The sequence below is a fragment of the Natator depressus genome, chromosome 1 (genome assembly GCF_965152275.1).
Source record: "Natator depressus isolate rNatDep1 chromosome 1, rNatDep2.hap1, whole genome shotgun sequence".
Classification (NCBI taxonomy): domain Eukaryota; kingdom Metazoa; phylum Chordata; order Testudines; family Cheloniidae; genus Natator; species Natator depressus.
Window position 1 is genome coordinate 162,541,878 of NC_134234.1, and position 19,826 is coordinate 162,561,703.

General features: G+C 41.4%; 2 protein-coding genes across 5 annotated transcripts in view; one reads left to right on the forward strand and one right to left on the reverse strand.

The window, feature by feature from the left end:
• LOC141983475 (trifunctional purine biosynthetic protein adenosine-3-like) overlaps positions 1–11,002 on the reverse strand; it is a 52,353-nt gene extending 41,351 nt beyond the window's left edge. Inside the window, exons 1-3 of one of the 2 annotated variants that reach the window (XM_074946689.1) lie at positions 10,461–11,002; positions 4,141–4,325; positions 1,135–1,230 (exon numbers count right to left, since the gene is read on the reverse strand). In XM_074946689.1, coding sequence (XP_074802790.1) covers positions 1,135–1,230; positions 4,141–4,285 — 241 coding nt within the window. In that variant the 5' untranslated portion in view covers positions 4,286–4,325; positions 10,461–11,002. Of the gene's footprint in view, positions 1–1,134; positions 1,231–4,140; positions 4,543–10,460 lie in introns of those variants that run through there. The other variant, XM_074946684.1, reaches the window with a different exon arrangement.
• Positions 11,003–11,193: 191 nt separating this feature from the next.
• On the forward strand, positions 11,194–16,064 carry DNAJC28 (DnaJ heat shock protein family (Hsp40) member C28). Of its 3 annotated transcripts, none has more exons than XM_074946698.1 (2): positions 11,194–11,320; positions 14,675–16,064. In XM_074946698.1, the coding sequence occupies exon 2, from the start codon at positions 14,710–14,712 to the stop codon at positions 15,847–15,849; it is 1,140 nt and encodes a 379-aa protein (XP_074802799.1). In that variant the 5' UTR covers positions 11,194–11,320; positions 14,675–14,709; the 3' UTR covers positions 15,850–16,064. The 3 variants fall into 3 exon arrangements, with proteins under 3 accessions (XP_074802799.1, XP_074802805.1, XP_074802794.1); XM_074946704.1 differs by lacking the exon at positions 11,194–11,320 and adding an exon at positions 11,539–11,671; XM_074946693.1 differs by lacking the exon at positions 11,194–11,320 and adding an exon at positions 11,706–11,821.
• Positions 16,065–19,826: the final 3,762 nt, after the last annotated feature.

Sequence of the window (19,826 nt, forward strand, 5' to 3'; positions counted from 1 at the left end):
ACAACTAGGGGTGTGTGCTGGAGGGTTCTTCTGTATGGAAACAGGTTCTCCCAGGGTATTTGGGTGGCCCATTCCATAATGCAATCTATTGCTCTAGTGGAGCGTCCTTGTTTGGTGGAGTTATTCTATTTGGGTGGCCCGTTCCACAATGCAATCTATTTCTCTAGTGCAGCGTCCTTGTTTGGTGGAGTTATTCTATAACATCTTTACATTATTGATGGGTTTGTGTGTATTACCATTTTATTTTTGTTCTCATCCCTCATTTGAAAATATTCAGAGCACTGTTAGCATGGAAGTCTACATTTCATTTGGTGCCCCCTAGTTCTTGTGTTATGAGGAGTACATAACATTTCCTTATTTACTTTCTCCACACCAGTCATGATTTTATAGACTTATCATATCCCCCCTTAGCAGTCTCTTTTCAAAACAGAAAAGTCCGTAATAATTTTTGTTGCCCTTTTCTGTACTTTCTCCAATTCCAATATATCCTTTTTGAGATGGAGCAACTAGATCTGCATGCAGAATTCAAGATGTGGTTTTATATAGAGGCAAAAAAGAACTAGATGGTGTCCCTACTTCTCTGTTTGCCAGAAGCTGGGAATGAGAGACAGGAGATGGATCACTTGATGATTACCTGTTCTGTTCATTCCCTCTGAAGCACCTGACATTGACCACTGTCGGAAGACAGGATTCTGGGCTAGATGGACCATTGGTCTGACCCAGTAGGGCCGTCCTTATGTTCTTAAATACCTCTCAAAGCACCATCCAAGCAGCCTGCTATGTCCTTTGCTATAGTGAACAATTTAATGTTCAAAATGTTATTTTACAAATGGATTAAGCTACCTGTTTAATCATTTGATTTCAAGAGACCTTTAATCCTATTTTACAAAGCCTTATAGTGAGACCATCCAGTTACTGCACATTTCCCACATGATGTCTTACATGTACACAGCTACGAAGCAAAAATTAGACATAAAATAATCTTACATTTATAGAGGAAAAACCTAGAATATTCTTACACTTCAGTTAAATTAAGGTAGAATACAGTTTAGAACGTCAATATGATTATTTTTCTTTTAAGATAAATTTAAGGCACTTGGCTTTTTCTAACAAGAGAATTTATTCTAACCTTACCAGCTCCCAAGAGTGTCTCTGGTCCAACTACCACAAGTCCAATGTTATGGTCTTTGCAGAACTGGGCAAGGATAGTATGATTGCTGACTAACACTGCTGACAAGGATAAAGATATATAATTAAGTTATAATTATAATTCCACCCCCAAACAGTGACAATACAGTGTTGGAATAGGATATTATAGGCAAAAGAAGAGCTGAACAACTTAGAGGGTGCTAAGCCCTTACAGACGTTATCAAAACTGAAAAAGAACTAAAAACGGAGTCCAGAATAGATAACTGAAGGTTATGCACAATATATGATAAATATACATTCACTAAATATTAATTACGCTATGTTTATTCTGGGTAGCCCAAGTAAACATTTTAAAAACATCTTTATACAAATGGACTAACACATTTTAAAAATAAAAAGGCATTCTAGCACCACAGAGGCCTCTGGTGGGCAGAAGGCGGAACTGCAGCACTTCTTAGGCAAAATGTATTTTATGCAGGAAAATACAAAATTCTATACCCGGTGCTGTAGAATTCCCCCAGGAGTAAGAGTTCATCACAGCACTGTGTTCACAGAGCCAGGTTAGGACAGAGTGGGGCACACAGGGCTGCGGAGAGGGAGAGGAAGGGGAGAGTCACAGACTGGGGTTCAGAATGGCTACTCGGGGGGACTGGAGCATGGGCTCAGGAGCTAGTGGGTGACAGCGTTGAGCCTGGGGACGGTAGCTGCAGAGACCCATGGAGATGAGAGGTGCGGGGACGGGGCAGATGTGCCTGACTGAATGGCAGAGGCTTGGGGTCAGCAAGGATCTGCATGGGGGAGGCTTCCCAAACACCCTAACAATCCCCTCTCAAAGAAAAACCTCCCACCCACACCCAACACTGCTAGGCTCCGTCCCTCTCCCTCAGCTCCTCCATTACCCCTGACTCCACCAAGCCTTTGCACTGCTTCTGACAGGTGCAGGAAACACAGTTCTCTATTGTAATTTAAATGAATTACACAAAGTTCTGTATTAATATGCCTCGTAAAGAATCTATTTGTCAAAATAAAAAATTACCAGAATCTTTTTTGGGGGGGAGGGTCTGTATTGTTAGACATACTTGCTGACAGATATTTTGAAATAAATTACCAAAATAATTGTAACTGGTATGCTTATATCGTGTTATTTTGATAAATAAAATTCGCAGAATTTTCAAATATCTGACACAGAATTTTTAATTTTTGGCACAGAATTCCCGCAGGAGTAAATCATGAGCCTGATCCAGTGACCACTGAAGTCAGTAGAAAGATTCTCATTGATCTGTACTTTAGGCACAATGACAAGACAAACCATTCTCACATATACAAGCATTAAAGCACATACCGATCAGATTCAGTGACAGTGAAATAAATCTTTTACCACTGAAGAAGGTAGAACCTAAAATACATTGTGAATTTGACTGTATCTGTTTCACTCTATTAATTTTTGGACCTTTGTATGTGTTTTTGGGAGTGGTTAGTATCCATTTAGATCCAGCTGTCCTCAAGTCTCATGTGTTGTTTACTTTAATTCTTGGCGCTTTTTCAAAACACATATGATACAGTGTTTACTCCTGAGGGCATTCTGCACCAAAAAATTAAAAATTCTGTGCCAAAAATTAAAAATTATGTGTAGGATATTTTAAAATTCTGCAAATGTTACTTGTCAAGTAAATGTGGAGGCTCCAGCATGGTACTGGGGAGCACAGGCCACTGGCTGCACAGAGGTGGGAGATCACTCTGCAAATTCCCCCCTGGGACACAGATTCAGCAGTGAGGCTGCACCCAACCCTGACACAGCACAAGGACCATGCCTGCCCCAGAAATACCCCAGGGCCCTGCCCATCTGTGTGGGCAGGCAGGCTCAGCAAGACAGGATCCAAGTGTGGAGTGGACTTAATGTGGGGGGATCCAGATGTGGGTTGAGAGGGCTCTGTGTGGGGCATTCTGGATGCGGGAGGCTCAATGGGGAATCCGGGTGCGGGGGGGGATCTGGATGCACAGGGGCTTGTTGGGGGTTCTGGGTGCAACAGTAATGGGTCTCTGCAGGGGTGTTCAGGTGAAGGTGGTTGGGGCTCAGTAGGGGGAGTCCAGAATGGGGCGGGGGGGATAGAGCTTGGTGAGGGGTCTGGGGGGGTCCAGATGCTGGGGGAGTGGGACTCAATGGGATAGGGATCCAGGTACAGCAGGTTGGGGCTCGGTGGGGTAGAGATCCGGGTGGCTTGTTAGGATGGTCAGGTGCAGGGGGAGTGGGGCTCATTGTGGGGGTTCCGAGTGCGGGGGTCTGGATATGAGGGGATCTGGGTATACGGGGGGGTCGGGTGGATGGGGGAGTAGCTCTCTATACAGGGATCCCCAATGAGTGCAGGAAGCGGGGGGGAGGGGGGCGGGGAGAGAGAGAGAGAGAGAGAGAGAGAGTTTGCAGAATTTTCTGCAGCTGGGGAAGAAATCTGGGGGTGGGTCTGAACTGGCCCCAGATGCCGTGCAGGGGAAGAGGAAGTCCCATCCTCCCCAGCCCAGCTGTGACAAAACAGCTGAGCCTGGCACAGGGTAGGAGCCACCAGCCAGGTCTTCCCCAGTCCTGTCTCCTGCCCCATGGTGATTTACCTCTCTGCCAGCTGTCCTAGGCACCTGAAATATACTGCTGGGCAGGGTCGCATGACCGCTTTAGTGGCCTCCCTTTGCTTCCCTGTCAGCAAGTCATTTTTCTGTGGGGAAACAAAGAAATCTGCGGGGGACATAAATTCTGTGCATGCGCAGTGGCACAAAATTCCCCCAGGAGTAAGTGTTTTATCAGATAATCCAACAATTCAAAAAAACCACACAGAAAAAATTATTTGCATGTGGTATAATTTGTGGTATCTTTTGTGGAAAAGAATAAGACATACTGTCAATTTCTACTGATTCAGCATATGATATTGAACATTTTTTGTTTATATGCACACATCTATATACGTGCACAGCTTGAAATATAATTTATTTGCTTTCTATTACTTGAATTTGAAATCTTTCCATTATTGGCTGTTCCTGCATTTCCTGGAGCGACTAGCACTTGTTTTACATGTGGAGATTGTGCCAATTTCCAGCCCAGAGCATGCTCTCTGCCTCCACGGCCAATCACAAGCACTCGATCAGCCATCAGTCTGTGAAAAGCCAGTCACTGTACTTATTTCAGAGTCCTATGGGAAAAAACAAAAACATATGAATTATGTCTCTAACAGCCACTCATAATTCGTAGCCTCAGTCTAGTTCTCAGCATATAGGTATTCAGTTGACAAAAATACACCATCACACATCGTATTGATTGGCAACAGTGTTGGCCTTCTGGGTGAACTCATGGACCAACTGAAGTCAGTGGAAATTTTACCATTGACTTCAATGGGGTCAAGATTTAATCCCTTAAGTGTACAGGCCAATGTGTAGAGACTGAACTACCCACCTAGGTCTGGTTCCTCCACAGAAGTACTGAGCCACATTAGCAGAATGGGAAAGCTTGTACAAATGCTGGTTTTAAACTTACCTTTAACGCAGGCTTCAATATGGAGAACGTCAATCCAGAAACTTTAATGAGCACTAAAATATGTAATTTTTAAAAAACAGCAATTGTCAAAATATAAAAATCAGTGAGAATGCTGCTAAGACAGAATAATGTGCTGAATACACCCCCCCCCCCCATACACTGACATTTAAAATTATCTCAATAGTATTTCTTGGCAGATCAATTTTGATGTATTTCAGAAACACTATAATATGCAATGTATTTTACATCTGCTGATCTAGTTTTTCCAATATGAAATTAAAATGGGCACACATAAATGTCATGAACAAAACCAATCCCAGAATATGACCTTTAAGATTGGTTAATGTCAATAGCATCTATCCATAACCACAGCCACAAAATACATAATAAATTAAGACCACCATAAAAATGTCAGCTTTCCAATCAACACAACATTGCTCTTTCTCAGAAAAAGGATCTGTGAGGAGTTTACTATATAGCTTACAAACAAAATCAGAGACAATATTTAAATACAAAAGCATTATGTTTAAGAACAGATTTTAGTAAACTGTAACCTTTTAGGAAGGAGATTTTGGTTCTTAGCAGAGATGGCACCAATAATCGATAAAATAATTATTGATTATATACATTTCCAAAATGACTGAGCTGATCAAGTATAATGTCCACATAAAAAGTTTTATGTGCTCTCCTTCAGGGGACTTTATCCTGCAACTACAGGGAAAAGGATTACTTTATATAATAAGTCTTTTCCAACATTTTTTTTCCAGAATAAGGGTACTATACATTAGGTGCACTAAATACATACATTAGATTACCTTGAAATAAAGTTTACTTTGTGCAAAAAATTTTAAAAGTTGGGTTCTTCCCTGTTTTGCTTCATCAAAAGTTTTCTTTTTCCTGCCCCTCCTTCCCCTGTCTTCGGTCTTAGCTATATAAGAAATGTTAAGTCTGATCGTCCCTGTTGTTGCTGGAAGACTTTCGGGGGCGGGGGGATTTTACAGTATAATTAAAGGATAAGAGAGCTCACAATAAGCAAAAGGTTGAAATTCATGACATTTTAACAAAATAATCATTTATCCCAAATGCTCAGTACACACTGGAATTAAATAGGTGTTAACTAAAAAAGTTTTTAAAAAATTGAATTAAATCCTCTCCCCTCACAGTTATTCAATTTTCAACCTCTTCTTGACCCATCATAATTTCACTAGTTCAGTAGTGTCTTTCAAGGTAGAATAGATCTAAATTTCTAATGGAGGGTGGGGGCAGGGAAAACACACAAGCAGAAACCCCTTCACGCTTAAAAAAAATAGATGTTTTCTTTTCATATCATAAAGAAAAAAAAAAGGAGGGGGCTTTCCTCTCCCTTCCCCCCTTCTTCCAGTCATCTTAAAGGCATCTTGGCAGAAAAGGGAGCTCGCAGAAGAACAGAACTTACTTTAGAGGAGATATGATGGGGACTCCCAGTTGAGACACCTCTACTTGCCACATCAGGCACTACTGTTCCAACAGAAAAAACTTCAAATCCAGACTCCAGCGAGAGACTGCTGAATTGGAAGTCATTTGCAAATTGGATACAATTAACTTAGGCTTGAATAGCGACTGGGAGTGGCTAAGTCATTATGCAAGGTAACCTATTTCCCCTTGTTTTTTCCTACCCCCGCCCCCCCCCCCGACGTTCTTGTTAAACCCTGGATTTGTGCTGGAAATGGCCCACCTTGATTATCATACACATTGTAAGGAGAGTGGTCACTTTAGATAAGCTATTACCAACAGGAGAGTGGGTTTGTGGGGGGCGGGGGGGGGGGGAGAGAAAACCTGGATTTGTGCTGGAAATGGCCCAACTTGATTATCATACTGAAGTGAGCTGTAGCTCACGAAAGCTTATGCTCAAATAAATTGGTTAGTCTCTAAGGTGCCACAAGTACTCCTTTTCTTTTTGCAAATACAGACTAACACGGCTGTTACTCTGAAACCTGCCATTGTAAGGAAAGTGATCACTTTAGATAAGCTATTACCAGCAGGAGGGTGGGGTGGGAGAAGGTATTTTTTCATGCTTTGTGTGTATAAAAAGATCTTCTACACTTTCCACAGTATGCATCCGATGAAGTGAGCTGTAGCTCACGAAAGCTTATGCTCAAATAAATTGGTTAGTCTCTAAGGTGCCACAAGTACTCCTTTTCTTTTTGCTAATGACTCCAGAAATTCCCCAGCCAGATACAACCCCGTCCTCCTGCTCCCAGTTCAAATTCTTCTGTGTGATGAGAGCTGATCCCATAGCCAAGGACAACAAGCTCTTGGGGAGCTAACCTCTCCAAGCCATGGAGAAGGATGAGGAGGAGAGTGTGTACTCCCATGCTCCTTTTAGGAAAGAGGGAGAGCTGCACTCCCCCTTATTTTAACTCCTGATGGTAATGCAGATGAATTACTCCTTTAAAAAACAAAACAATATAAAACAGGGTGCCCCCTCAAAAAACTATGTAACATTTGCTAGTCTCCATTCTTTGGATTTCTCACAAGAGAGCAAAAAATAATATGGCATTATTTCTCCACCAATCAGTTCTGTATTTTTGCTGGTAATCCACACAAACTCTGTATTCCCCATTCCCTATAAAAACAAAGATTATAATTTCTGAAACTGAGACATTGGTCAATGTACTCATCAGTCTGTGCCATTTTCCTGCACTTTTATGGCCCTTTTCAAGTAATTAATCTCAAGGCAACTTTCTATAACAACAACACAAACATCTTTGGTAACAGTACAGAAGTTAAAAACTGTTCTTTTCTGATGTCAGAGGATGGGAGAGACATTCTTTAAATTAATATTGAAGTCATTGCTTGATGTGCACGTGTAACTCCCCACAACCTCAAATCAGTAATATAAATACACTTTTAGATTTGTTTAAAATTTACTTTAATATCTAGCACATATTAAAGTTAAGTGTTTTTCCTTTAATCCTGAATTATGACATGGAAACTTTTAACCTTGTGGAAAATAAAATGAGGTTTATTCAGTGTTGGAGATAGGTACACAATAAGTAATATGTTCTATTCCATTCTTTATAGGTTCTTTTACCATCCTCACCACCATAGAATTTGAATACCTTCCAGTAGTGCATTAAGAGACATGACTAACACCATGTTTCCAATACTACAGTTGTTTACAGGAAAATAAATCAAAACATGCTGATATATCAATGAGCAAGACCTTTGTGTGAACTTTTTAAAGCAGGTGCACACTGAGGCAGTGAGAAATAAAAGTTTGTCTCTCTAAAATGCAATACATTTCTCTCACATCATTAAAATAAATAAATTTACATTAACAAACAGGATAATGTCACATATGCACACCTTCCAATTCCCTACATGTTGATGGACAGATTTTAGCATCACAGTAAAAAAAAGCCATCACATTACAATAAGCTTAATCACCACCTATCTCTTTTTCTTTCTTCTAGTGAATGACAAACAGCGGGAGATTCCTTAGTTGAAATCCAATCAAACAAGCATACAACTGCTGAGGCAGAATTTGGTCTGTAGATGTTTAAACAATTTCTTCTTACATTCACACGGATCCTGCAGTGTAGATCACAACAAGAATCCACACAATTCCGAAACTCTGTCTTCTTTTACCCAATCACATAAGAGGAGGATACTGAAAATTTGCATTCATTCTAACTGCCCACAACATACTGCAATTATCTGACTCAAGTCATTTTCTAAGGTAGGATAAGAAAGAGAGACAGACAGACATACAATAATAAACAGAGAGAACAATAAGAGACACAAAAACTGTTGAAATGTCTAACACCCAAACAAAAACACTTCTTCCATGGCATCATTTCCGCTTCACGTAAACGTTTAGGTTTGCTGCAGTTTTCATATACAGATCAAACAAAAGGAGAACAAACTAACTACACAGGGCCAGATTCAGAGGGGATGTAAGTGGCAGTATAAATTGCATATTCATAAAACATCATAAGCAACATAAATTGGTGTAATTTACTCCAAGAGAACAAAGATGCAATGGGAAAGCAACATATCAGGGTACAATCCAGACTAATGAGTTGCTGTGTCACTCCTGCCCTCTAACATGGAGTGCCCTTTACAATGCTTTGCTGCTGTAGCCTCCAGCATGAAAGTCATTCCAAGCTATGTCTGTGTGTGTGCTGCAGCTAGCCACACCTGGGCTCTTACCAACCTCGGTTATACTGCAGGTGACCCCAACTCACCCCCAGTATTTGATTTTCCCCCAGAAATGTATGTCCTGTGATACCCACCCCTCTCCTGGACAATACAAGTTTATATAAAGTCTGTTATTGCTTTAAAAGAAATAATTTGCACAGAACCTGCCACTCCAAATGGAGTTTCCCAGACACTTCAGTTTAAACACATTGGACTAGATAAAACAATAAACTAAGTTTATTCACTACAAAGGGAGATTTTAAGTAAGTACAAGTAATGAGGCATAAGTCAAAGTTATAACTCTGATGGTGCTTAACTTAAATTATATCAGAATCAAGCAAAGTAGTTTCTCACCATATACTTTCAGCAGTCTTACTCACCAAACTTCTTAGGTCAGGATCCCTCTGCCAGTTCAGCACTGATTCCTTTGTCCTTCAGGTGCTGTGAATGCATCTCCAGATGACATTCGGGAGACAAAAGAGTCTATATGGAAAGATATTCCCTGCTGCTTTTTCCTCACCTGTTTGAGCATCCTGTGTTTCCCAACCTGCTTGATAACTCTGTTTACTGCTTAAATGCTAATTAAGCAGAACACACATTCCTTTGAGGCAGACCTGTCTGCTAACCTCACTTTGGAATATGTGTTAATAATATCATAAAGTGGAATATTATAACTTCACATAAGACATTGTCACACACATTTTATCAGGACAATAATGATCAGAAAATTATGAGTTTTAAAATGATATCTCACAAGGCATATTTTGTACAAAGATTATTACAGTAGCATGTGGGGTGTGGTCACAGCAGGTACATTCTATCACAAGTGTGTAAAGATGAAAGCCAATAAGATGAAGCAGGCCTCCTTTTACACACTTACATTAGTGGCTTTTCTTGCTTCAGTGATGCTGTCATTTCACTGACTGGGTGTACAGTATTGCTTACCCCAAGCATTCAAAATCATGAATTGGGCTCAACAAATCCCATAAGATTGGCTTAAAAATCATGAGAATTTTAAAAAATAGAGAATTTTGGGGGGTGGAGTTATTTGCCTTCTGGGTTCTGAGCTGTTAAGGGTGCAGTTAGTTCACTTTTTCAAGCATTTCTCTGCAACCATTACAGCTAAATACTTAATTTTTTAAATAAAAGCTGAGAGTATCATGTAATCAGTTGACTCCAATAGGTGGGATATTTAAGAAAAACACCAAATATTGAAAAACTTGCAATAAAATCACAAGAGGTAGCAGTACTGAAATGTAATTTACACTCTCATAAAGCAGCTGATGCCCATTTACAAACATGATACACCCCCATGTACATCACTTCTGAGTCTGGCACATGTTATCTCAAAACCAATATTCCATCCACAGATAAATTGAAACCACTACCCCACAAAAGATACCATTATGCTTCAAAAAGAAAAGGAGTACTTGTGGCACCTTAGAGACTAACCAATTGATTTGAGCATAAGCTTTCGTGAGCTACAGCTCACTTCAACTACTGCTGCACAAACCACACTTCATAGCTATACTGCCTAAAAGATATGAAAGTTCAGCATCTACCAGGCAGAGTTCATTTGCTAGAGAGCAAAGAGACAGACTGAGGCCATCACCCTTAGTCTGAAGCACTCATTGACAGCGCTGGGAGTTCCTCCACGCAGCACCTCTCTCGGGATAGGGAATGCACAGTTCTTTCCAAGTTACCATGTTTCTAACCGTGATAAAGTAACAGCTGGCCCGGCCCTGACAGCTTGGTTCTGTTTCCCAGGGGGCTTCAGTAGGGCATTTAGGCCCCAGCGACGCGGGCTTTTCAAATAAGTTTCAGGGGTTATCTGGCTGCAGACCCAGAAAACGAAGACTCAAGCTGGGGCTGCTGATGGGGAACACGCTAAACACCGTCTCAGGGGCTGGCTGTACATCACAGACGGCACTGGGGGGGGGGTCGGAGTGGGGGGTGTTAATTTCTTGTCTGTTGCAGTATCACCAGGGGCCGGGGCATGAACAGTCACACTGCCCAGTTAACTGCCAGCCCCTGTGCACGCGGCCGCTCCCCGATGGTGGCACCTCCCACTCTGTCCGGACAGCGTTCAGCGCCCCCCTCCCCAGGGTCTGTGGCGCGCGCGCCCAGCCCGGGCGACTTCTCTCACGCAGGCCGCGCGTCACAACCACCCCAGACTCTGTCACGTGTCAGGCGGACGCAGGAGCGGGCGGGGTCACGCGTTGGCAGGGCGGCCAGAGGCTTCTGTCTATGGTGGGGACTACATATCCCACCATCCCAGGCGGCACGCGCGTCGGCTCCGTTGGAATGGGAGGGGGCGGGGCCGCGACCGCCAGAGAGAGCCACTAGGAGCCGTCCCTGAGCGCGGGGTGAAAGGAGCTGCCCCTCCCACCGCGCTTCCAGACACCACCCCTCAACGTGAGCGTGCCTTCCACTCCCCTACGCATGCGTCAATCACAGGGAAGGGTGGGCCAGGTGAGGCGGGGGCGTCGGACAGCAGCGGCGGCGTTGACAGGCGGGGGTAGTGGGGGCGGGGCAAGGGGCGCTGCAGGGCTCGGCCCCCGGGGGGTGGGGGTGACACCGGCGGGCTGTGCTGAGACCTTAGCTCGGAGGGGGGGGGTGACTTAGTGTCAGTTCCCCCACTGCCCCCGCCATGCTGCGCACCCCCCCCCCCCGCTGAGCGGGGTCGTGCCGGTTGCGCTCCGGAAGTGGCCCGTCACCCTGGTCTCTGAGCCCTCGTCTGGCCGCGCCCTGTGCAGCGTGTCAGATCGCAGTGCGGAGCTCTTAATCTGCCATCGTAATGGAGTGGGAAACAGCTGCCCCAGGGTGAGCCAGCGTCACTGATCTCTAGGGTTCCGTCCCCCCCGCAGTTTCCCCCACATGACTGCACAACTGGCACTTACTGCTGTGAAGGCATTGTTTGCTCTGGGGGGAGAAGTAGCTCTAGAGCTGGATAATCAAGTTTTACCGTAAACGGTGAGTCTAGAGTAACCCTTCTACTGCTGTGAGCAAAGTGAGGCCAGGTCTACACTACAGACCTATATTGGTGTATAACTATGTCACTTGGGTGTGAAAACTCCACAACCCCGAACAATGTAGTTATACTGACCTATCCCTACATGTAGACAGCACTATGTTGATGGAAGAAGTTCTCCCATTGACACAGTTATACTGCCTCTCGGAGAGGTGGATTAACTACGCCGACAGGAAAAGCTCTCCTGATGGCACAGGAGCAGCTTCACTTTAACGCTCAGCAGCATAGCTGCATTGGTGCAGGTGCGGCATTTGAAGTGTAGACCTGCCCTGAGTGTTTGCAGATGGAAATTTCATTTAATGAATAAAGAAAAGGAGTACTTGTGGCACCTTAGAGACTAACCAATTTATTTGAGCATAAGCTTTCGTGAGCTACAGCTCACTTGTGAGCTGTAGCTCACGAAAGCTTATGCTCAAATAAATTGGTTAGTCTCTAAGGTGCCACAAGTACTCCTTTTCTTTTTGCGAATACAGACTAACACGGCTATTACTCTGAAACCTGACATTTAATGAATGCTTATTAAACAGCAATAGTATTTTTCTCACAGATGCCTCTATCAGAGAAGAAAGTCCTTCTCTGATGAAAATTGCAGGATTAAGGCCAAAATCACCATAACAGTGAGGATGCCATTTTAGTTAAATACTTTTGTAGAGCATGATAGTACAAAATATCATTTTGCATAGGTCTTACATAACTATCCTACATAAAGCACCACACACCACTGTATAAAATGTTATATACAATCGTAGCAGCTTTTATTTAAAATTATCAACAATTGAGTATTACTTTTAGATTTAAACAATAGTAATGAGTAGTGGATTGTACAAGTACTTTTAAGTGATACTTAGAATCTGAATTTTTTTTCCAATCAGATTATAAATATAAAGCAGGTCTAATTTTGAGCCTAATCTGTTTAATTTGACAGCAACTCAAAGTGGCTACTAGGCATAAAAACTTTCAGCACACTATTTTGAGTAACGTGAATATATGAAAAACAGTTACACACAGTTGTAGGGGATTCATCCACTGACTAATGCACTCAGTTCTAAGAGATGGTCTACTGATCTTATTTAACATGTTTGCAGTCTTTGTTAAGGCAACGAGACTATAATGATCATCTGGTCCAGGGATCAGCATCCTGTGGCCCGCCAGGGTAAGCCTCCTGGCGGGCCAAGCTGGTTTGTTTACCTGCCACATCCTCAGGTTTGGCCGATCACAGCTACCACTGGCCGCGGTTCGCCGTTCCAGGCCAATGGGGGCTGCAGGAAGCGGTGGCCAGCACATCCCTAGGCCCGCGCTGCTTCCTGCAGTGAACCCCGGCCAGTGGGAGCTGCAATCGGCAGAACCTGCGGATGCAGCAGGTAAACAAACTGGCCTGGCCTGCCAGGGGGCTTACCCTGGCAGGCTGCATGCCAGAGGTTGCCGATCCCTGATCTAGTCCAACCTCCTGCATAACCAAACCCATAAGAATTCATAGTGGTAGTGTTTATAATAAGAAAGTAAAACAAGGCAAGGTGATTAGAAAATAAAACAACCCGCTGCTCATCTTAAATTTCAAACCCGTGCTTTGATGCTTTATGTGTGGAGTTGTACCTTTACAAGGCATTCAGGACAGATGATCAGCATTGAATGCCTCTAATCTTGCCTCTCTTCAGAAGGGTTCTTCCAAATAGATAGCCTGCTAGCTGTAGAAAATGTAAATAACAGTAATTGATTCAACCTGTCCAGTTTTATATCTTAAAATGCAAGCTGACATAAAGACTTGTGGTGGTGGTGGTGGCCATGAAAGTGAGGATGATCTTGGTGTACTGTACAAGGAATTAGGCTGACGATTCTCATTAACAATAATGGGTTGTTTCAGTGGTGTATTAGGTGTATAGTTTTTGCTTGCTTTGTATCTTTCTAGTTGATTTTTGTTTGAAAAATTATTTTTTATGTAAGTATTTGAAAAAGAATTGCTTTGGGACCCCAGCGCTTTCAGCAGCCAGTCTTCTCAGCAGAATCAAAGTTAAGGGATTATTGGTCTTTTCTATTCTTACTAAAAAGTTAATGTTCTCGATTTATTTTATCTTACTAACAGGAGTAAAAGAGGTTGGCATCTAGGATATTTGAGTCCTGCTGGTGTACAGCAGTTTGCCATCTAAATAACTGAATAATATGAATATGGCTTTAACTTATGCTGCAAAATACACCAGGGTCTGGTCCAATAAACTTTTAAATATACATTGGAAAATAGATCCTGTGGCATTCATAACTGTGGATATAGAGTCCAGCTGGTGGGTAGTTTACATTTAGAGCCTGACTAAAATGCAACTGTATTGGCAGGGCTCTGTTATTACACAATCACGTCTTCAACATAGTTATAAAGCACAGCTCTCTGCAATATAGAGAGGACCTAACTGTGTTTTAAGAAACATGCTAAAACTTTGTACCTGTGTAAAGCCTTGGATATTTACACTGCAAAAGAGAACTGCTCTTTTGTGATATTGGGAGAGCTGTGTTGCAAATGAGTTTTCATCTGTAGTATATACAGGATTCTTCTTGTGTAAATAGTGCTAATCTGCTGTTACTATATATATATATATATATATATATATATATATAGGCAAGTATATGACTGAGAGTTGGTGTCTAAAATAAAGATCTTTGTACATAAAAATTAATCTGAATTTTGACAATCTTTGAAAGTAAAGGAAAATAACTGGTTAATGTCAGAAGATTTTAAGAAATAATATTGGCTTTTAAAATTTAACACATTAGTTTTATTTTATGTTCAGTGTTGTTGTTTTTTACAGGTCACTGTTTAGGATGTAGCAGCATCTGAAGAAATATGAAGTGGCTTTGTGTCATATTGACAAAAAAAATTGGATGTCGTCTCTGGGCGCTTTCAACAATGATTCCCAAAAAAGTAAAAACATTTCCTTATCCCTATATCATTGAGCATAGAATGTTGTCAGGTTACAAACCTAAAAATAACATCAAAGACTCTTACAGACGTCTTAAACTTCAGGAGGGGTGTTCCCTAGATGAGGTAAGAAGTTCATTTAGAAATCTCGCCAAACAGTATCATCCAGACAGTGGTTCCATCACAGCTGATTCCGCAACATTTATGCAGATAGAAGAAGCATACCGAGTTGTGCTTTCTGATGTGGCCAAGAAAATGAAATCAAGTGAAAGTGAAAATGAAGAGGAAACCAAATTCAAATCCAAAGCACCACAGCACAGGCAGTATTTAAGTTTGGAAGGTGTTGGTTTTGGGACTCCGAGTCAAAGAGAGAGACAGTACATGCAGTTTAGAGTAGACCGTGCAGCTGAGCAGGTGATGGAATATCGAAAGCAGAAACTTGAGAGCCAGTATGCTATGAACACTATGATAGCCAAAGATATAAGGCAGAGTAAGAAGGTAAAAATTACCCAAGCAATTGACCGTTTGGTTGAGGACCTCATCCAGGAATCAATGGCTAAAGGAGACTTTGATAACCTCAGTGGTAAAGGAAAACCATTGCAGAAATTTTCATACTGTCCACATATTGATCCTATGACTCACAACCTGAACAGAATTTTAATAGATAATGGATACCAACCAGAATGGATTCTGATGCAGAAAGAAATACGAGAAACTATTGAGGAACTAAGAAAGAACATAGTAGCATCTAGGAATAAACTTGGAGAGCCAATGACACCATGTAGACAGAAACAATGGAGTCAGATTTGTGAACAATTAATAGAAGATATCAAGAAACTAAACAAAAGAATTAATAACTTCAATTTAATTGTTCCCATTCTGAACAGACAAATGGTTCATTTTAATGCAAACAAAGAAATTGCACGAGCCCAGAAGGCTTATGAGATCCTCTTGGAAAAAACAAAGACCACTGATGTGGATACAAAGGAAAATGAACAGGAAAAAGTTAAAATGTTTAGGCTTAAATCCGGCTTTTTTAAGTGGATAAATCTTATGTTGAAATAAAATAAAATGGATGTACCAGTTTTGATTAAATATTCATGTTAATATGTTTTGTAGTTTGAGAGAGAATTTTTCAGGTTTACTGAAAATATAAAACCTACCTGTTTTAATGTTATAATGTTTAGAAGGAATCTAGCTGCTTGACCTGGCTCTCCAAGTGGTCAATATGAAAGCTGCTTAAGAATAAATAATTTTTCTCGGCCAGTTTTGCTTCTGTCAAGCTTATTCTTCTGCATATATTGAACCAATGTTTTATTTGGGTAAATCAGAAAGAATTAAACCTCGTAAAAGTATCATTATCTTTGCTTTACAAATTAGGAAACTGAGGTGCAAAGAAATGACAGCAAGTTAGTGACAGAACCAAGAATAAAATCTATATTTATTAACTTCCTGTCCTGTGCTCTATTCATTGAACCATTCTGCCCTCTTAGGTTGAATGCTTACAGCAAGGAACAGTGGGCAGGTAAAAAAAAGAGCCCTTTTAAGTAATAAGTTGTCTTATTTAAAAAAATATTTATGTCAGAGACTGTTTTCTGGTATAAGGAATTGTGGCTAATAGTGGAGTCCCTGCTCGCATGAGCTAGTACGTATTTCTTTAGATAAGTAGACTGAACATTTTCCTGAGAATGCTGGGAGCTTAGTTACTAGTTCCGTTTTCTGAATGCTTCTTATATGTTAAAAGGACACTGAGAAAGCTGACAGGCCCAAAATGTAAACCTTACCACCACAACAACTTTTTGTCCCCTGATGGTTGCTTCTAGTGTCTGACCATTCCAAATGAAAGCTGAAACAGTATTAAAATCACAGCTCATTGACAGGTGATCTAGCAACAATCAAACCTGAATTTATTGCATTTGTTTACACATACACTCATTTTGTACTGTGCCTGTGCTGTCCTTGCATTCTATGTTTTTGTGATCTGGCAAAAGGCTGAAATTGGCTCTCAAGTTTTTCAGAGACCAGGATTCTTGTCTGTTTCCATAGTCCATCCCCTCATAAGAAATGAGCAGACAGAGCAAGTAAAAGACTGGTATGATGTGTACAAACTCATATGCAATCCCACTGAGCTGAGTTTATTGGTGGTGGGTCATGCAGTTGAGAAGCTTGCACTGCACCCTTTAGTTTTGGTAGGATAAGGATAATCATTTTTCATCGTCATCTAGACATTAAAAAGAAAAATTCAAGAGGTCACATTTAGGGCCTTTCAATCTTCAGTGACCCTACTGACAGCTGAAAGGGGTACATTTTCCTTTTTGTCTTATGAATAGCAATACTCAAAGCCATGGAATGCTTGAATACATTATTTTAGCATCTCAGGGAAGATTTTGTCCTTTCACAAACTTTGTGCTCATTTTAGGTGTCACTGCTGTATGAATGCCTGCTTATTCATTGAAGAGTGTAAGTGACTGTTAGTAGTTCTTGTTTATAATGGAAACTTCAGACCAGGCAGACTTCTGCTTAAATTTAGGGCTTAATTACAGCAGATAAAAGCCTTTTCGCACAATACTATTAAAAAGATTGTAACTTCTGTTTGTCCAGATGACCAATGGAATTTGACTGGCATTTCTAATTAAACTTATCCAACAGTACAAACAAAATAATTGCTCATTTCTCAACTGCAAACTGAATAGGTGTGGACAGATTCCTTCTACTTTAAATCAGCTTTACAAAATGGTCATGAAAAATTATCAGGCACAAGATCTGCTTTTCCACACTTTACCTTGATGATGATAAAAAAAATTAAATTTTACCTGCCCCTGGCATGTGGGGGAACGACTGATATAAATGTCAGTTTTCTACATATTTTAGGCCATAAAATCTTAAGAATATCACGCTATCTAATCAGCATTTCTAAAGCCCCTAGCACCATAATATCTAAGAAGTGTATTTGAATTATACAAACCCAAGAAAGAACTACCGAGAGAGCAGTAAATTCTCCATCTCATGTGAGGTCTAATAATGGGCCTCTAATTTGAGATTGATGACAGTTCTCTGTTAGGTCTGACTTGTGGAAAATAATAAAATTAAGATATTACTTCCAGATACAAAGGGTGTCTGACTACCTACATGTACAGGGAGTTATGTGAATAATTAGTAGATGGAAAGTGCCTTGAAAGGCTTGTCGATATGAGATCTTAATATTCAAATAAAAATTAGTTATGGAGTTGTTGGAATAGACTATATCAACCTTGGTGTCAGTATTTTGCTCATTCCTACCCAAACCTGCATTTCAGTTTCTTTTAATTACTAGACCATTACCATGCATCTAAATCCTGTTCTAGTAGTTGTAGAGCTTGGGTTTCAAAGTCCAAACATCCCTGCTGGAGCTACTGTTGCACAAATGGTATTATTGGGTCTTGAGGGCTGCCATTCACCTTCTTTTGAATAACCAACAGAGAAGGTTTTGAGGAGAGGCAACAGGGGGGCACTACAGGGGAGAGCAGAGGACAAGCAAGGGGCAAGAAAAGTTGCCAAGTATCCATTCTTGCAGGAAGCAGCTGACACAGCTAATAGAGCATGGGAAGAAAGTGTTTGCATATTTGAAACTGCTTCTCCACATGTTTGTGTGTGGCTTTTCCTTCCACGTCCTACATATGGATAATACATATGGGGAGGCCTCCACCTGCCCACGATTGAGATTAGCAGCACGAACTGATGTAGAAAGTGGCCACAAACGTTGTTTGGGGGTGAGGAAAGTTCAAGAGATGTGAGCCACCAGGGGAAGAAGAGCAGCAACAGCATCAGAGAACAATGTGGAGGGAGGAATCGTAGACTCATAAACTTTAAGGTCAGAAGGGACCTCTATGATAATGTAGTTTGACCTCCTGCTCGTTGCAGGCCACAGAACCTCACTCACTCCTGAAATAGACCTCTAACCTCTGCCTAAGTTACTGAAGTCCTCAAATCATGGTTTAAAGACTTCAAGGTACAGAGAATTCACTATTTACGCTAGTTTAAAACTTCAAGTGACCTGTGCCCCATGCTGCAGAGAAAGGTGACCACCCCCTCCCCACAGTCTTGGCCAATCTGACCCAGGGGAAAATTTCTTCCCAACCCCAAATATGGTGACCAGCTAGACTGAACATGTGGGCAAGACCCGCCAGGGAGAAACTTGGGAAAGAATTTTCTGTAGTAACTCAGAGTCCTCCCCATCTGGTGTCCTTACTAGCACCACCAGATGCTTGGAGGAAAGGATAAGAATGTGGTGGTGTGAATTCAGATAGATGTACTGAGAGGGTAGCGAAAGGTGCAGTACGTGGACAGGGGACTATTACTGTATTACTTAGTGCCAAAGTTGGCGTGGCACTTTACAAGTAGAAGATAAGGCAAGATTCCTGCTTCAATCCAGTAATAATTATTATACTTTATTTATGCTGAGGTAGTGCCCAGAGACTTTAATCAGGGTCGGGTGCTGTACAGACAAAAGGTTCATTTCCTGCTCTGAAAAGCTTGATTTAAGGTTGTTTCTACAATTGAATTGCATGGGCAGATTCCTGTGCCCATAGAGAGAACCCCATAGATTAGTGGAACTTTGGTCGGGGGTGAGCGAGGGGAGGATCAGGGTCTAACAAGGTCTAAAACAATAGGAAGGAGGGAAGGAGATGAAGATAACAATGGTAAGAATAGGTAGATTTGTGAATGCCTTGGTGGGTTTGAGACACTTAAATCTAATGGCAGTACTCATGTAAACAAGTGTTTGAAGGATCAGGGCTTATGTCTGTCTTTAGTGTCTGCATTTTATGTTTGTTTCCACTTGACATCTCTCTATATGCCTTGGGTTATGTTGCTCCTGTCTTTGTTTCATTCTTAGTTCCCCATCATCCTAGTTTCTGTTCCTTTTGAGTAATCTTTAAAGTTTCTTCCCCTTTTTGTTTACTCTCTTCCTCTTTCTAATTTCTACTTCTTTTTTTTTTGACTGATCCTGCTGTGGGTACACCAGTCATTTGAATATGAACACTTGTTTTGTGAGACTGCCAGCT

Excerpts from the sequence above, each read along its gene's own strand:
- DNAJC28 (XM_074946698.1), top strand. The coding sequence starts at position 14,710 with ATGAAGTGGCTTTGTGTCATATTGACAAAAAAAATTGGATGTCGTCTC.